At 33.9% G+C, this 17,178-nt stretch overlaps 1 protein-coding gene across 1 annotated transcript; it reads right to left on the bottom strand.

Moving 5' to 3' along the window:
* Positions 1–8,631: 8,631 nt before the first annotated feature.
* On the bottom strand, positions 8,632–11,184 carry LOC147509799 (CBL-interacting serine/threonine-protein kinase 5-like). The gene is given in 2 exon segments (XM_086602012.1): positions 8,632–9,786; positions 9,788–11,184. Coding segments are annotated over 2 exon segments (1,401 nt in total). The 5' UTR covers positions 10,109–11,184; the 3' UTR covers positions 8,632–8,706.
* Between the last annotated feature and the right edge of the window lie 5,994 nt (positions 11,185–17,178).

The raw sequence follows: 17,178 nt of genomic DNA, 5'->3' as shown, positions 1-17,178 counted from the left end.
AATGAAGAGAAAAATAAGAAAAGAAAGATCCATCAAAAACTAAAACTCCAAAAAATCAAAAGAGTTAAAAAAATCGAATCTCCCAAAAGTTCAAAATCAAAATGAGACGATATCAGAAACAAAAAGAAACAAAAGAAAAGTTAGAACTCCCAAAATTCAAAATCATATGGATTCACAAAGTCAAAAGGCTAAAAGAATGTATCACAATTCGGTAGCAAAAGAACAAAACGAGGTTCTTCTCTGGTTACAAGTATCATGAAGACCCAGTTTCTCGACTCATCAGATTTTGTTTTTCCCTTCCTTTTTCTTTCTAAACCATCACCCTTGCCCCGTAACTCCTAATAAAAGACTTCTAGCTCGATTAGGAATAGGATGGTGTGATAATAAGTGAAAAGTGTGTTCAATCGACCCCGATTTCTTTGGACATCATTTGAGTATGCGAGGAATATAAGTGCCCGTTACACTTGAGAGAACGAACCTTGAGTGAATCAATCAGAGAGTTGTAATTCTAATGCACCCCTGTGAGAACCCACCTTAAGGATGCTCTTCAAAAGCCTCAGAAGCAACTCTGCTTTTGTATTTCATTACTCATGTTTTGTACATTTATCTTTAGATGATTAAATTATCGTACATATGTTATTCTAAGTTCAAAGGAGCTTGTTCTTATTCACCGCTAATGAGATGTATGAACTTCGGAGAATAAATAAGGAAACAAAACCCTTTGTACTAAATAGAAGAAGTTTGTCAGTACCTTCACTGGAAAACTCTCACGAGGCTTAAAGCTCGTCCACTAGGGAATTCCTAGTGGTTTAAGGCCTTGTTGCATATGGTCAATGCAATCGCACTCTGCGAAACGAGATTAGTATAACTTATAATAAATCACTTATTTGTGATCTTAGTTTTTTCTCTCATCCTTGCTTAAGGACAAGCAATATGCTATTTGTGGATGGTGATCAGCTCCCAAATGTGCATTTTATTACCCATATATTGCTGCATTATAGCCCGTCTTACGCTTAACGAAAAGATAACTCATTACTTTTATTACCTTTTTCATGTTATGGAGTATTTCAGACCACTTATCATAAAAACTGCGTTTTAGCACCAAAAGGAGCCTTAATCATGCTTATTATGAAGACCAAAAGCTACTATAGAAAAGTGCTGAAAAAGTCAAAGTCAACGAACAAAGTCAAAGGTCAAAGCCCTCAATTCAGAAGGCCAGAAATGGAGGCCCTTTTCTCAAAATATGACATTCTCCCAAAACCTACCTTGATCAAGAAGAAATCAAAAAACAAAAGAAAAAGTGAAGTGTGAGGTGTCTAGTTTATAATGGAGAAGAGCAAATCTGTAAAAGGCAAAAGTAGGGGTATATAACCCAAAAGTAAGGGAGAGAAACCATCCATTGTCTTAAGATCCAAACCATTTGATTTGGTTAATTTCTTGTCTAGTTTTTCAATTCAAGTTTTTACTTTATTGTTTGTTTTTTTTCCTTTCAATCAAAACTTATTATTTTACTTGTTTTTATTTCAATCTTTAATCTTATTTTACTTGTTATTTCATTCTTCATTCTTATCTTGTTGTTCTTATTTCAAGCTTTAATCAATCTTTCTTTCTATATTTTCAAGTCATTTCAATACCAACAACTAAAGCTTTCAATGTTTTCATTAGATTAAAACCAATCTAACCCATACAAGAGTCTACTTTTCTTCTTCACAGCTTCCACACTCAAACTCTAAACAATTTAGGATGAACCTCACTTCTAAAACAAACTCTTTTGAAGTTACCACCACTATCTAAAGCTTCAGGGAGGATGGCTTAATGATGTGGTATGTCTCTGTCAATTAAAGTACTTCTTCTGCATATACTTGATGTTGATTATTTATTATTGTTTTTGGGTTCAAGGTACTGGACTCATACATGTGCTTACTAGGCCAGTGGTACACTTCCGTAGCACACCCTGGTGGAATGGATAATTTGTACATCATAGTTGCAGAGTTGTAGTTCTCGGTAATTTCACACACGTTTCATGTCTTTTATTGAATGGAACTCTATAATGATTTATTCTTTCCTTATTTTTTTCAATATAATGATTTTATTTATTTATTATTATTGTAATGACAGCTTTATTTGTGTGATTTATACAATGGATTGGGTCCTATTTTAGAAGACGACCAGATGCCCGTACAAGATAAGCTTTCTGCAACAAAACTGCAAATTGTGGGTAATTTAAAGACCCGTATCATCAAACTGGTTCAGCGTGACAGTTCGAGGCCAGACTTGAGAAACTGCTGTGGGTTGATGATGATGATCAATGTTGAATGAGTGCATTAGATCTTCATCATCGTAAACTTTGTCACGTGGACTATTCAAATCTACAACTCATTGGAGAAACCGAAAGATGGTGCCGTCTGGGCTCTAGACCCCACACCACGTTTGACGAAATTGTTGATGGTGCTCCCTTACACACTTCTGAATTTAGATAGTGAGTATATAGACATGGCAAAACTGGGTCACCAGTGGAATTTGGAGTTTGTCGAATGGCCAAACAGGACAACAACACCAGCTATAGTGCATACACACTTACCTTTGCTGACTGCTTACTGAGAAATTTGCCACCCGTCTTTCAATCGAAGAGACGAACGTATATCAGGAAAAGATTAGCAAAGGACTTGTTGGAGTGTGGCATGACTGAAAAAGAGTACTGTATGAGGAAAGCTGCTCGGTCTTTGGACTTTGATGCGGGAGAAAAAACTCTAATAGTCAAGGGTATATCTAAAGTTGAAAATGTACCAACTGTTGCTGCTTAGGTGGAAATGGTTGTTTAAATATGTACCAAACACTAATTTATACTCTAATTCTGGATTGAAAGTTTACTACTTCAGTATCACATTGTGTGACTGTTGTAAGACATCATAGTTACCTGCTGAATTCTGAACAATTTTTATGCAGGATGCTTGCCAGATTATTACTCAATCAGTAACGGCTGTGTAGGGCCCTTCCTAGTTTTGGAAGTGTCTTCCTTTTATCTTTAAAAATAAATTAAATTGTCACGTATATCATATAGCAATTATTGTGAGTAATTATGTTCCTCTGTCGAGACAACATACTTGCTATCTCTTACAATTTGGCCACCCTGAGAACTTCATCAAAAATACGATAGCCAAAGATCTTCTAGACTGTGGGTTGACTTCCATGCCTGCTTACCTGTGAAAAAACATCAAAAATTCTTAGTGGTTCATTGATGGAATAGACAAACTAACTACGTGGTCATGGAATTTGTTTTTCATTGCTGCTGGATTGTATTTAATTACTTTTGCGTTCAGTTCTAACATACCCTCCACCAAGACAATTTATGCTCCCACTGAGACGTCATGTTCGTTCTTTGAAACAAAGATAGATCTTTGTTGCCTAGGTGAGGAAAATATCCATTCTAAGACAGTGGAAAATCCCTTTGAGACATCATAAAGCGTTCTTTGATAATGGTAGATCTCTAATGAATTTGATGATACTCTTTTCTACACATCCCCGACTTAAATGCACATTTATCCTACTTTTGGAAATCTAATTTGACGCGGACATGTGGTCAACTGGTAATTGCCCACCACTTCATTAATAGTGTGTCTGGTGTAGCAAATCACTTAATTTTTAGGGGGATTTTGTGAACTGGAATGGGCGTTGGAAACATTAAGTTCTAGGGATTTCAACTGAAGCTCACTTCTTACCTCTGACTTCTCACCTTCATGGCTTCATCCCAATTAAGATGAAATTATTGACATTTTCATTACTTTCCTTAATCCTTCACCCAATTTAAGCAAGGCTTTGAGCAATCTATCTACTGTCTCCATCACTTTGCTTGAGTTTTTTTTAGGATCCCCACTACAATGCCAAACCCTAAAAGGTACCTTTTTTATATATGGAAAATTATGGTGGTTGAGTATGATTCACAATGTTGACTTCAACTATTGCACAGTGAAAATTGCACGAATTTTATTATTGAAATAATTGGTTGCATTTTCTAGGGTTTCGTACTTCAGTTGATATTGTGATAAATATGTTCGATAATGTAACCAGCTAATGAGGAATTCCTTTGTTCTGATGTATGCTTTAGCATTAACATTAGAATTAATCGTTTGTGGTCTCTACGATGTGTGAAAGTTGTTTCTTGTCTACTTATTAGTTATGTTGTCGTAATGTGCTTAGAAATTGTGTCCATGTGTGCAATAGTTGTAAGACGAAGGGGAAGAGATCTGAAACCAGTTTAAGGTGACTAAAATGATTGTAGGAGGTTTTTTTAGGATCCCTGGACAGCAGCTGATTGATTAATTTGATACTGATGAAAGAGAAAAATTTCGGATTCTGTGGGACTGTGGACTCCATGGATTCTGAAAAAACCTCCTACAATTATTTGAGCCACCCCAAACTGGTTTTAGAGTATCTGAAAATGAGAATCGCTCCAAGGACTTTCAGAGTTGGTGGCAAGTACATCTTATTTAAGTCATCGGATATAGCGCTACTAACCGGGCTTTCCACCCAATGTCCACCAATCTGGTATTATGAATTGAACGAGAACGAGCCGAGTGATTTTTGGACGAGGTATTTTCCCTTAACGGATGCAGAAGGTCACTACATGGTCAAATTAAATATAAAGAGATTCTCAAGGCTAGGGAGACAGCCAAGGATATTGCCCTAACTAATCCAAATAGGGCTGATGATATCCACCGCCTTAGCAGGCTTTTATGTCTTCGTGCTTTCCTGATCATCTTAGCTAGTTTTTGAGTTTTTATTAAGTTTTATGCAGGAAGTCTATGTGATGGAGAACTTAGAAGATGTGGAAGTAGATCTTCATCCTAACCCACAAGACACTGATTCAACTGCAGTTGATATGGTAATATCGATGCTTCAGCTTCACTATTAATTACTTTTTAAAAAATTTGTCATGTCTATAGGTTATTTTTATGTTTTTTTAGGATACTATTTTCAAGGAGTTGGGGATGCACATCGAAGAAAAATGCACTATGCTTGCTATGAGTGTTCAGGGTGGTGTTGCTGATGCGGTACGAGGTACTAATTTGGAACAAAAGTATGTTCGTGGGAACGCAATTTCCAAAATTTAAATTGCAGCAACTGCTCGTTTATTAGGGAAAATGCAGTCATGGTACATGATTTAAATTGACTCCCAAATTACCCTAACTTATCATCTAAATGTGGATTGAAAGGTTGCTAATTTTGTGGGACATTATATGCCTGCTATGACACATCATAGCTACTTGCTGACTTCTTTCCTCTTTTTAGCAGGATGCAGCGAGAGACCTCAATTATGGATGATCATGGTGATGGACTTGCTAAGAATGGGGTGGAAGTTTTGACTTGCTTGCCTGCTTAGCCATGAAAAAATATAAAAAATGCATGGTGGTTGATTGACTGGATGGGCAAACTAATTATGTTGTACTGGATTTTGTTTTTAATAGCTGCTAGACTGTGCTTAATTACTTTTGCATACAGTTAGAACATTACCTAGAGCAAGACAATATATGCTCCCACTCTGACTTCATGTCTTCTTTGAAAAATAGATAGATCTCTATTGCCCAGGAGACAAAAATATCCATCCTAAGACAACAGAAACTCGCTTTGCGACATCATACGTGTTATTAGATAATAGTAGATCTCTGATAACTTTGATTATATTCGCATTGCCAAAAATTGCATATTTCAGTGACATTTATTGAAGTTGTTCATGTGGTGCGTTGTGGATTTGTTTGCTTATTTTGGTGTACTTTAAATATGAAAAGCCTTGTATTTTGGTCTGGTTTGGATTCTCACTTTCGACAGATTAAAGCTATCAAGTTCTATCATATAATTTACTAAAACTTATCAATACAAGTATTCACTTTCATCACAACAAAAGGGCCATATAAAACAAGTTTGAAACTCCAAAACATTCCTCATACAAATTACTCCCGGTCGCCATATTCGTCTTCGTCGTAGAAGTCAATTTCAAGAGATCACATGGCAGAGTATATATAATGCATGGGTCATTTGGCTTTGCAGGCACATAACACTTATGACCACTTCCACCGATTCCTAGCCGTGGTCGTTTTGAGAGTAGATACGTCTTCCATTCAATTTCCTCAAAATCTATCATAGCCTCGTTATATTTTCTTTTCAACTACACAAGATTTAAGCATAGATTTATTGCACATAACATACAACATAAACATGCAACAATAACTTTTCATTTCCTTATATATCAAATACTATTATATATTTCAAACCCATATTTATTACCTTTTTTCCTTGGCTATCCATGGATGCTTGACATGGTAGTGATTTGGCAGTGCTTCCGGGCGTGGTGGTCTTTCAAAAACATCAGTCTTTTGGACTTTCGAATTCACCCAAGAACTTAAGCGCATAAACCACGCTTGGGAATAGAATAAACCTCATTTCTTTGGCCTTTTTTGCCTTTTTTGCATTAGTGTAAAACTTCATTTTATAGTCGCATCCCATATCATATAGATACCTAGCCATGAAATTTACATCGAAACACCAATTCCTGAGCAAGTCTATGTCCAAAACTAAGTTGTGAAATTCTTGTTTCACCACTGCCTCCATATTGAGCTCGAAGTTGTACAACTTGTTAATTGTCACTACGAAAATCTCCATCAAATGGGCCAAAGTCTCTAGATCCGAATAGTGAGGGGTCTGGGGATGTAACTATGAAAATGAAGGTATCCATCATTGTTACATATAGCCACAACTGCTTCTGGTCTCTTGCCAATAATCCAGTACTCATCAAATGTGCCCATCTCTACATGAATTTTCCACCAATAGTGGGCTTTCATTCTACAATTAATAATTCCTCTCTTGAGTCTTTTTAGAATCACCATCATGGTATAATTTAGAAGGACTTTGATATGCTTTAGTGACCATGGTTGAAACAAAAACCCAAAACAAATCTATATAAGTTCACTTTAGAGAGTGTACTATAGTTTAACTGAACTAAACATGATCATATTAAGACATCGTATCTCCCAAGTACGACACAATATAAGTCCACTTTAGAGAGCGTACTACAATTTACCTGAACTGAACATGATCATATAAAGACATCTTATCTCCCACGTACGACACTATATATGTCCACTTTAGACAGCGTACTACAGTTTACCTGAACTGAACATGATCATATTATGACTTCTTATCTCCCAAGTAAGACACTATATAAATCCACTTTAGGCAGCGTACTACAATTTACCTGAACTGAACTTGGTCACATCAAGACATCTTATCTCCCAAGTACGACACTATATAAGTCCACTTTAGACAACGTACTACAGTTTACATGAACTGAACATGATCATATTAAGACATCTTATCTCCCAAGTAAGACACTATATCAGTTCACTTTTGAGAGTATACTATAGTTTACCTGAGTCACCCGTGATCATATTAAGACATTTTATCTAATATGTACACCACTATATAAGTTCACTTTAGAGAGTGTACTACAATTTAATTAAACTGAATATGATCATAGTAATAAGACATCGTATCTCAAATGTACAACAATATATGGTGTTGTAAAATTCGTATTTGAATAATCTGAAAATACACGCTTAATACGATTTTCATCTCTATTTTGCTTTACTTTTACAACATGTAAAAGAATCCAATGATCAAAGTGACTTGGGACATTTAGGATGTTGCTATTAAATTGATATTTAACTCGAATGTAACATAAACATTTATAAGCGTAATCAACTTAAATGTACCTGCAGTGCTTCTCCTGGCTTCTCCAAATGATTTTCTTAGATTAATAACTCTAGAATGAAAGATAATGTATCATATCAGATTAGAAATGGAGGGAAAAAAGAGAGGGGAATGAAATTGGGCAGGAACAAATAAAGTTTTTATTGGAGACTGTGTACGCATGAGTGAATGTTGTTGAGAGAGAAAAAGGGACGTCCAGTTTGGGTAGGAATAGGAGAGAGAAAATAACTTCTGATGTAAGAGATGTGACTAGAGAGTGGGACATGAGAGATGTTCAAGAGTTTATATATAAATTCCTATTATGTTAATTTTATTTTTTTAAAATAAAAATAACTAATATGTGGAAAAATATTATGAGTACTTCGCACTATCTTTTCAAGTGGGAGTTACGTCCGACAATGGAATAAAACTTGTGGTTGTTCTGTCCTAATTTCTTAGTCAACGTCCCATCTAGAGTTTTTTTTTTTTTTTTTTTTTTTTTTTTGATAGGAGCTTTGGCAATACATTAGCGAAAACATGGCTGCAATACACTAATACTGGTAAATGAATGGGGCAAATATATTGCAATGGGTCCCTCTGCAATATTGGCAGAGTTATTGGTGCTTATTTCTTACCTGTGTATTTTTATTTGCTGAACTAGCAGTTTTTAGGCATTTAGCAAACCATAAATATACCCCACATCACATCATTACCCAATCCTCTTTGCTTCGATTCTCCTCCACAATTCCACATGCGGCCAATTCACATGCGCCAAGGGAGATTACACCATTACACCAAAAATGAAGAAAAAGCACCCAGATGTATCAAATGAAAGCATTGGAATCTAACATTCCGTTCAGACACTGACAAACAAACACTAACTTTCAGTTTTTGCCCAAAATACTGTATAAGAATTTTCTCTATAATTTACACCACATTTCACCCGTATCCATATTTTGCTCTTTACATACAAGTAGTTCTTTCTTTTATCAGAGCTAATTTCTTACAGTTATTAAGATTGCTGTCAATACCATCATCGTCACCTTGCCAAGTCCAAACAATGTCTTTGAGAGCAGGCCTAGCATCCTTCTCGCAGAATTTGGCATATTCTAGACTGTCTCCAGAAGACTTGGAAAATTCAACAACAGCCACTTCAGGCGCCACCTCGAATATCTCTGCCACTACCGATAGCCTGCCCATCCTTCCTTCTTCCCTTCCTTGCATCTTCACTTTGAACTCCTTCACTTGTACAAATTTAAAGCGCAACGCCGTTGCCATGGATTCCAATTTCTCTATTATCACTGAGGCAGAGAATTTGGATGTGAACATGGAACTAGTCTTCTTCTGGTTCTCGAATAAATTAGATAAGTCGAACCCAGATGACATGGATGAAATCAATTCAAACGCGTTATAAAAAGGCGGAGACGATTGAGATCTTGACAATATAGCAGCAGCACAATTACTAATTTCTTCTTCTTCAGGCGTTAATTGCCTGTCGAGGGTATGAGCAATGAATCCTTTCTTGAACCAAGGGACTTGCATTATTGCTGCAATCGTAATCCGCTTTTCTGGATCAGCTAGCAAGAGTTTGGAAATTGATCTCTTGGCTTCTAGAGAAAACCAAGGTGGGAACTCAAACTCAGCTTTAAATACCTTTCTATACATCTTCATCATATTTTCATCTTGAAATGGAAGAAATCCAGCTAGTAAAACAAACAGAATCACTCCACATGACCATATATCCGCCTTCGATCCATCATAACCTTTTTTCCTCAAAACCTCTGGGGCTACATAAGCCGGTGTACCGCACTGTGTGTGCAACAATCCATCAATACGAAGCTGTTCCGGTAAAGCAGACAATCCGAAATCTGAAATTTTAAGATTCTCATTCTCATCTAATAGTAAATTCTCTGGCTTCAAATCACGGTGGGAAACACCACGACTGTGACAGAAATCGACTGCACTAATCAGCTGCTGGAAATACTTTCGAGCTACTTCTTCTTTGAGCTTTCCTTTTTTTACTTTCGCGAAAAGCTCACCCCCTACGAACGTACTCCATGACGAAGTAGATTTTTCCCTTGGTAGCCATGACTTCTTTAAGTTCCACGACGTTTGGATGACGGACGAGACGCATAATGGAGATTTCTCGCTTGATCTGCTCCATTAGTCCTTCTTTTTTCACTAGATCTATGCTTATTACTTTGATAGCTACGCTTTCTCCAGACATAAGATTTTTGGCATAGTGAACCTTTCCAAATGTTCCTTGTCCTAACAATCTTCCCTGCTCATATTTCCCAAATAAAATATGTCTTGCACACCCATGCTCTACTTGGTGGTGCTGTTGATCATGGTTTTTATCTTCCATCTTTGTTGGAAAATTTGTACAGAGACTTCAGTTCAAGTATTCTATCAAGCAAGGAAGAAAAAAGATTTTAAGAATTATAGGTACATTAAAAGTCATGAAAAATAGTGGAGAAAGTGTGTGAGTGAAGTGGTGATGGAGTGGAGAATGAGGTGGCTGTATAGGTGTTGATGATTGATAATTGAAGTGTAAATAAATATAAATATATAAAGAAAGAAAGGAAAGAGATATGGGATTGGGTGGGGAGTAGTCAAGAGGGGTGGGGGGAAAGATTGTGATTTACGCAATGGGGAGGCACCTGGTTTTTCCTGGTTTTTTAAGGACTTTGTGGAGCGGCAATGCACATAGAAAAGTAGGAGCTGTCGACCTGATGAATAATCTTAGAATTAAATAAGAGGGATATTAACCTAACTAAAGTTGCTTAGGGTCTGGGGACTCTTTGACAATTGACGTTTGATTAGTTAAAGTGTTAAACTGCTAGAATCTCGGGTATGCCCCCCACAAGGAACTACACGTCAAAAAAAACTCACGACTATCGATCATTTCCGTGGACCACTGCGCCAAGGTTTGCACTCAGCACTTAGTACTCACTACTCAGAACTTAGCACCACCAGTCTACCACTACGCCAGGCTTGTTGCAGAACGACCAAGACGGTCTTAATTTGCAGAATTGCAGTCACAACTCGCAACACTATTGGGAATGGCATAGTCACAAATGTTAGACCTTTAATTGTATATATAAAAGATGGGCTTGGATGCTTATTCAAGTTTCAGCGCGAATTTGGAATTGACCCGTGGGGATCAGGTTGGGACGTTGGGTCCAATTTTATGATATATTAGGCAGATGTTGTAGTCTCTCCTAGTACTTTCCTGCCAGATGTCTTAGTAGTTTGGACTTGGGCGCCACTGCAGCACATGCCCAACACCTTAAAAACTTATAAAGTCCAATTTGATTGGCTAAAAAAAAATAATGTAGCGAGAACTAAAAGATTTAAAAGATAAAAACAAACGCCAGAAAAGAAAAAAAAAATATAGGAGAAATTGAGATAACCAAAAAGAGAGAAATAAAACAGAAAACAAAAAACACCGACCAAAAAAATAAAACAACACAAATAAAATCAGAAAAAAACAAAAAACACCGAACAAAAAAATAAAACAACACAAATCCTTTTTCTTATTTAATTTTTCCCATCTCATAAACTCTATCTTATTGTTGTTGAGTTGTGAAAACAAGAAGAAGACAAATCGAAAAATAAAAGCTTTTGAATGAGTTTAAAATATTTAAATCGAACAATTTTATTGGGTTTTTACTATGCTTTTTGTAAAACTATTAGTACTAGTTGAAGTAATGGAGTAATTAATAGACCAATTTCAACACCAACAAGTAGTAGATGCTCTTAGTTGGTTCAGCTTCCAAAAAAGCAAAAAACACCCCATGTCATCGACCAAATAGAGGGTAAAATAGAAATTAAAATTCATATTTGTTGAGAACTTGAGATAGAAAAATCCCAAAAAAAAAGAACGTGAACTTGTGCTGTTTTCAGTATGTTTGATTTCTCTTTTTTTGTTGTTATCTCAATTTCTTATATCTTTTTTGTTTTTATTTCTTAGTTCTCGCTACATCAATTTTTTTTAGCCAATTAAATTGAATTTCGTAAGTTTTTAGAGTGCTGGGTCATGTGTTGTATTTGAGCCATTTGGACTTTGGCCAATATACTGTTCATTATGCAACTGGAACAGGTTACAACACGTGGCGAAGGTGTTGCCCCTTCAAATAGCACATAGGACAAGGTGACACACTAACTAGATATATTTTGTTTTTTTTCGATAATCAACTGGATATATTTTGTTAAAATTGAGTAATTCTGATGGGACATCTGGACATGTTTATATCTAATTTAATTGCATTCAAGTGATAATCAATGCATGCATGTTGGATAAAAAAAATTGGGTGAAGTCCATTGTTTTCGTTACGGCCGCTCACAGAAAAACTAAAACCGTGGAACCGAACCCAATCAAACCAAACCGTACTGTTTTCAGAGTTTCTAGTACTGCAAGTTTATTTATACGGCTCCTAAAATTAAGAACCCGCTAGATTGGTTCGGCCATCGGTTTCTGCTTTTAGTTCATTACGTAAACCAAACCAAGCCGTATATTATATTAGAGTATCTCCAATAAAGAGGTAAACCGTATAGAGTGGAAATTTTACACTCTAAATATCAAAAAAATCTTTCTAATGGAAGTGTTATATCGTAGATAATAGAGTATTCCCCCTCTCGCTATCAGCTAATAAAAAGTCTGGACGACACTTGAACAGACGTATGAATAAAAAAATATTCGGACGTCACTTGGAGTATCGTCCCTATCTATTTCTAAAATTATAATTTTAAAATTTTAAATTCGGACCACTTTAATTTAAAAAGTAACGTCACTTGAAGTGACGTTCGAGTTTAAAATTGAACTTTTTTACACTTTTCATAGAGAGTGGATATTTATAGACTCTACAATAATTTATAATTGGAGTTGTAAAATCCTAATGACACCTAGATAACACCTATGTAGAAATGTAATTTTACACCTCCCATTGAAAATGTCCTAATAGTATACCAATATCTACATTAAGTATTATTTAATCTCTTTGAAAGAAAATATTTTTTCTCTTTGGTTAGTTTATAATGTCAAACTCGTCAAGAGCCTCAAATGGCTAGTGTATTTACTTTAATACTAACTATCAGAAAAAGTCTAGTAGAAATTGTTGATTTGAAATTTAAATAATATTTGTACCCTTACTAAATACTAGCCATTAAGCCCGACCTATGGTCGGGCCTGCTACCTTGATAGATGAATATATGGTTGAATAAATTTTTTAAATATGTATGTATTTTATGAAATTCATTAAGAACTTTTAGTTCAAAACATTAAGTTGTGATGGAAGAAGAATCAATAAATTAGAACGATTTATTTATTATTAATTGAACTATTATTTATCTACTATTATTTATCAATATGGTTGAATAAATTTTCTAAATATGTATGTATTTTATGAAAGGCATTAAGAACTTTTAGTTCACAACGTTAAGTTGTGATGGAAGAAGAATAATCAACGAATTAGAACGATTTTTTTATTATTAATTGAACTATTATTTATCTACTATTTAGGTGTATCAAATTGAAGTTGTAAAGCATGAAGAAAAAATGTGATTGCATCTTTGCAAGTGTTTGGTCAGAGTATTATTTATTAATAAGTTTTTGTTCATGTATAAACTTGCACTGGAGTTTCTAGTAATAATTGGCAGTTGTCCCGGTGCAATTTGCCACCACTCCAATAATTGCGCAATTTCTTTGCTCAACGGAATTGCACTCCCGCAATTTAATTGTGAATACGCCATTACTACTTCATCTTCTTCGACTTTCTTTAATTGTGAAGAAAATATGTATATATATATATATATTAAGAAAAGTGGATTTTAAAATTTTGTGTTTATTTGTTGTTCAAATATAATGTGTTGAGTTGTATTTGTTTAAGGTAAAGCGCTGTGTTCACAGTGTTGAACGTCCGAATTAGAATGGGCTGAATCAAACACACGATAAATTGAGTGGCAAACATGCACTCTATATTGTATTTTTGAATAAAATTTTTGTTAAAATCTTCAATACATATATACTTTGTTTTATTTCTCAAAAAACTATATGTAAGTTTTTACTACATGCCTATAATTGTATATTTGAAGGTATGTTGTGTGTGTGTCAGAATATTTATGTATGAACATCATAAAACATTTTCCTAAATCCTAAACTAAATGTATGTGTTTATGTTGATACATGATATATTGAATGTACCATTTTTTTCTTCAGGTTTTCTTGCAATTTGTTCAAAATGGAAGTGTAAGTTGAGTTATTTTTGTTTTATGTTTACATGTTTATATTTGTTATGATTACTAATTTCTCTCTCTCAATTTTTTTTTTAATGTTTTGTAGTGATTGTTCTTGTAAATTTCGTAATTTTTTTTTTCTCCAAAAGACAAATGGTCTACCAAATCGCATGCTCGATATAATTATGAGTGTATGTCTGTTTTTGGTTTTTTTGAATATCTCATTAAAAAAATCAAGCAGAAGAGGTGTTGTATACACCGTGGTGAATCTAATGTTTACGCGAATAGTGAAACTAATCAGTCGGTTCTAAGGATGAGGAACAAATTAGATGAGTAAGTTTTTTTATTTATTTTTTTATTTGTAATTTATTTACTTATAATGTTATTAATTTGATGTTTATTATTATTATTATTATTATTTTAATTTTTAATTTTTTGTTTTGTGAAGTATTGGTATTCGTTCGTATGCTATAAAGATGTTCTGGTTAAATAATGAAGCGGATAATTTATGCGCGTATTATAGGGAAAACTTTGAAGGATTAAGTTTCTTGAATTGTATGGAATATTTGGTTGAAGTTCTTACGAAGTATATTGATTTGGATGAATCTGATGAAGAGGTTGTTCCCTTTATATCATCTACTCGTCGTTTTTTGTTTTTCTCGTAATTTTTATTTTTGTTGAATTTAATGTTTTATGTTTGATTTGACAGGTTTGGTAGTTAACCTGCATTCGGAGTAAAATCTGAATGACCAATTCGTTTCCATTGTCCTGTTGCAAATTTGAAAGTCAACAATATATAATTGTAAAAATAGTAGATTTCTCATTTGCCATTTTACCTTATCTTCGATGGCAGCAATTTCTTTTTCAGTATGCTTGATCATTATTTCTGCAGTCTTCCCAAATGCTATTGTGCTTGCATAATTTACGCCATCGGAGATTTCAAAGTTTAACTTGTATCTGTACATTCCATATTAAAGAAAACCATGTAAGATTGCATATCCGTTATATGATATATTTGTAAAAATTGTCATTATTGATACCTGAGCTTAGATTCTGAATGGTTTTTGCACTTTTTGCACCAATATCTTGAATTGATTTTTTCAAGCTTATTTTTACAACTTGGGCAACTTTTATAGTAACATGGCATTCTTTCATTATTGAAAACTTTCGAAACCTTTGAATTGCACATGTATGATTTACCCTGTTATAGAACAATAAATTTAAGATAAACTTAGATAATAAAGATGTATATTTTGAAATTTAATAGCAAATCAGACTAATAAATATTAGTTGTTACCTCATTTTCTTGAAATAATATGTCAGCTAAACTTCGGTATTCTTCTGTTGTGTTGCTTACTTGTTGTTTGCTGGTGTCTTGTTCGTTTTCGAGTGCATCTGCTTTGATCTGGCATTTTCTGTATATTTTTTTTAAATAAAATATATGTTGAAATGGAGGAACAGACATAAATTAATAATTGACTGAAAAGTAGTTTTATATTACCTTTCCAAATAAGATGCAGCTTCAGGAATATTCTTATTTATATATACATACACCTTTGTAGCAAATGTTGACTGGAGATAATCACCTATAATCATACAGTAGTATTTTTATTTATTTACAATATTTATATAATTATTTGAATTTGGGTGAGTAAGAGATATGTACCTCTAAAATTTTGGAATGAAGTTGATGTAACAATTAAGACATAATTTTTTTGGGGTGATCTAATGAAATCAGCTGGAATTTGGTCCATGGTGTTACCCCATAAAGTTATTCTCATGGTAGATTTGCTGCAGTTAAAAAGTAGGATACTATTATTGACTTATTTAAATATATAAATTTTGTAACATGTTTCTTACGTACCTTGTATCTGCAAGTATAATGTCTCGTCTTTGTCTTTCACTGCCAGATCTGGTAACTGACATTTCAATTTCTTTGACTTTTATAAGCACACCTATCACATCTGTTGGATGTAAAAGATTATTAAGTATACATGTACACCATATGTTAGTAAGCATAAAAATTTCCAATGAATGTATTACCTATCAGAACAATGTTATTTTTTTTTGAATGAATATTTGTGAAGGATGTGAAGAAGAAAAGGTCCTTTGGAATTTCAACGTCCTGATTGCTTGCTAATTTCAGTATTGTTTTATCATCAAATTCAATCTTGAACTCATGTGCTGTAGTACGGAATTTTTCTGATGAGTCTTTCACTTTGAAGTTTTCGACGATTAGGACATTGTCATCTTGAATGAATTTTTCAAACTTCTTTGTTAATTTTAATGAATATGTAGCTTGAATTTCATGACCCTGTACAATGAATAATATATAAGTGAACAATTTATAATAATATATGATGAACAATTTATAATAATATATATGTGTTAAATAAATATTTAAATAAAACCTGTTCGTCCATTAGTAAAATGTTGTTGCTTTTAAGTGCAAGATCATTGAAGAATAGGTCATTCCACTTTCTGGTAACTCTAACTTGAATTTTCCATGGAGTATCTACTTTGGTGATCATTTTCAATGAATGATATTCAGTTGTCATAATCTTAATCTGTAACCAATTTCATAAAAGTTAGAGTAAAGAACATAAAATAAGAAAATAATTAAATTTTTAAATTTTTAAAAACTAATGAAATACCTTTAAAATTGATTTTGGAAAAGAGAAAAGGTCGATGGAAAATTTTGAGGTTTTCTTGATGTGTTATATATCGTCCTATTAGTAGTTTGTTTGTTTAAGAAACTCTATTACTAGTAAACTTCTATTGAATTTGGAATTGTATTTATGTTAGGTCTTTTGTTAATGATAACTTCGTTAGATTTGAGTTGTAATTAGGACATGTCGATGTAATCTTAGGAATCCAACTTAGTAAGGTATCTTTTTGGGTAATAGTAGTTTGTTTGTTTAAGTAAGTCTTAAATTTGGAATTGTATTTATGTTAGGTCTCTTTTTAATGATAGATTTGAATTGTAATTAGGACATGGGTCGATGTACAAAAGGTGGTTCATCTTTGTAAGAGAAAAGAGTATAATCTGCATTACTTGTGAATGAAGAAAGCACCTCATAATAATGTCATGCTAATGCCTTTGGAGTTCAACATAACAATTACGACCCCAGGCATGTATGTTATGTCGTACTGCCTTTTGCCATAGTTTGAATGCGGTACCGGTGGTAGTCTTTGGAATGC

The sequence above is a fragment of the Coptis chinensis genome, chromosome 3 (assembly GCF_015680905.1).
Source record: "Coptis chinensis isolate HL-2020 chromosome 3, ASM1568090v1, whole genome shotgun sequence".
In the NCBI taxonomy this organism is placed as follows: Eukaryota; Viridiplantae; Streptophyta; class Magnoliopsida; order Ranunculales; family Ranunculaceae; genus Coptis; species Coptis chinensis.
The sequence above is the reverse complement of the archived record's forward strand: the minus strand, read 5'-3'. Positions and strand labels throughout refer to the sequence as shown.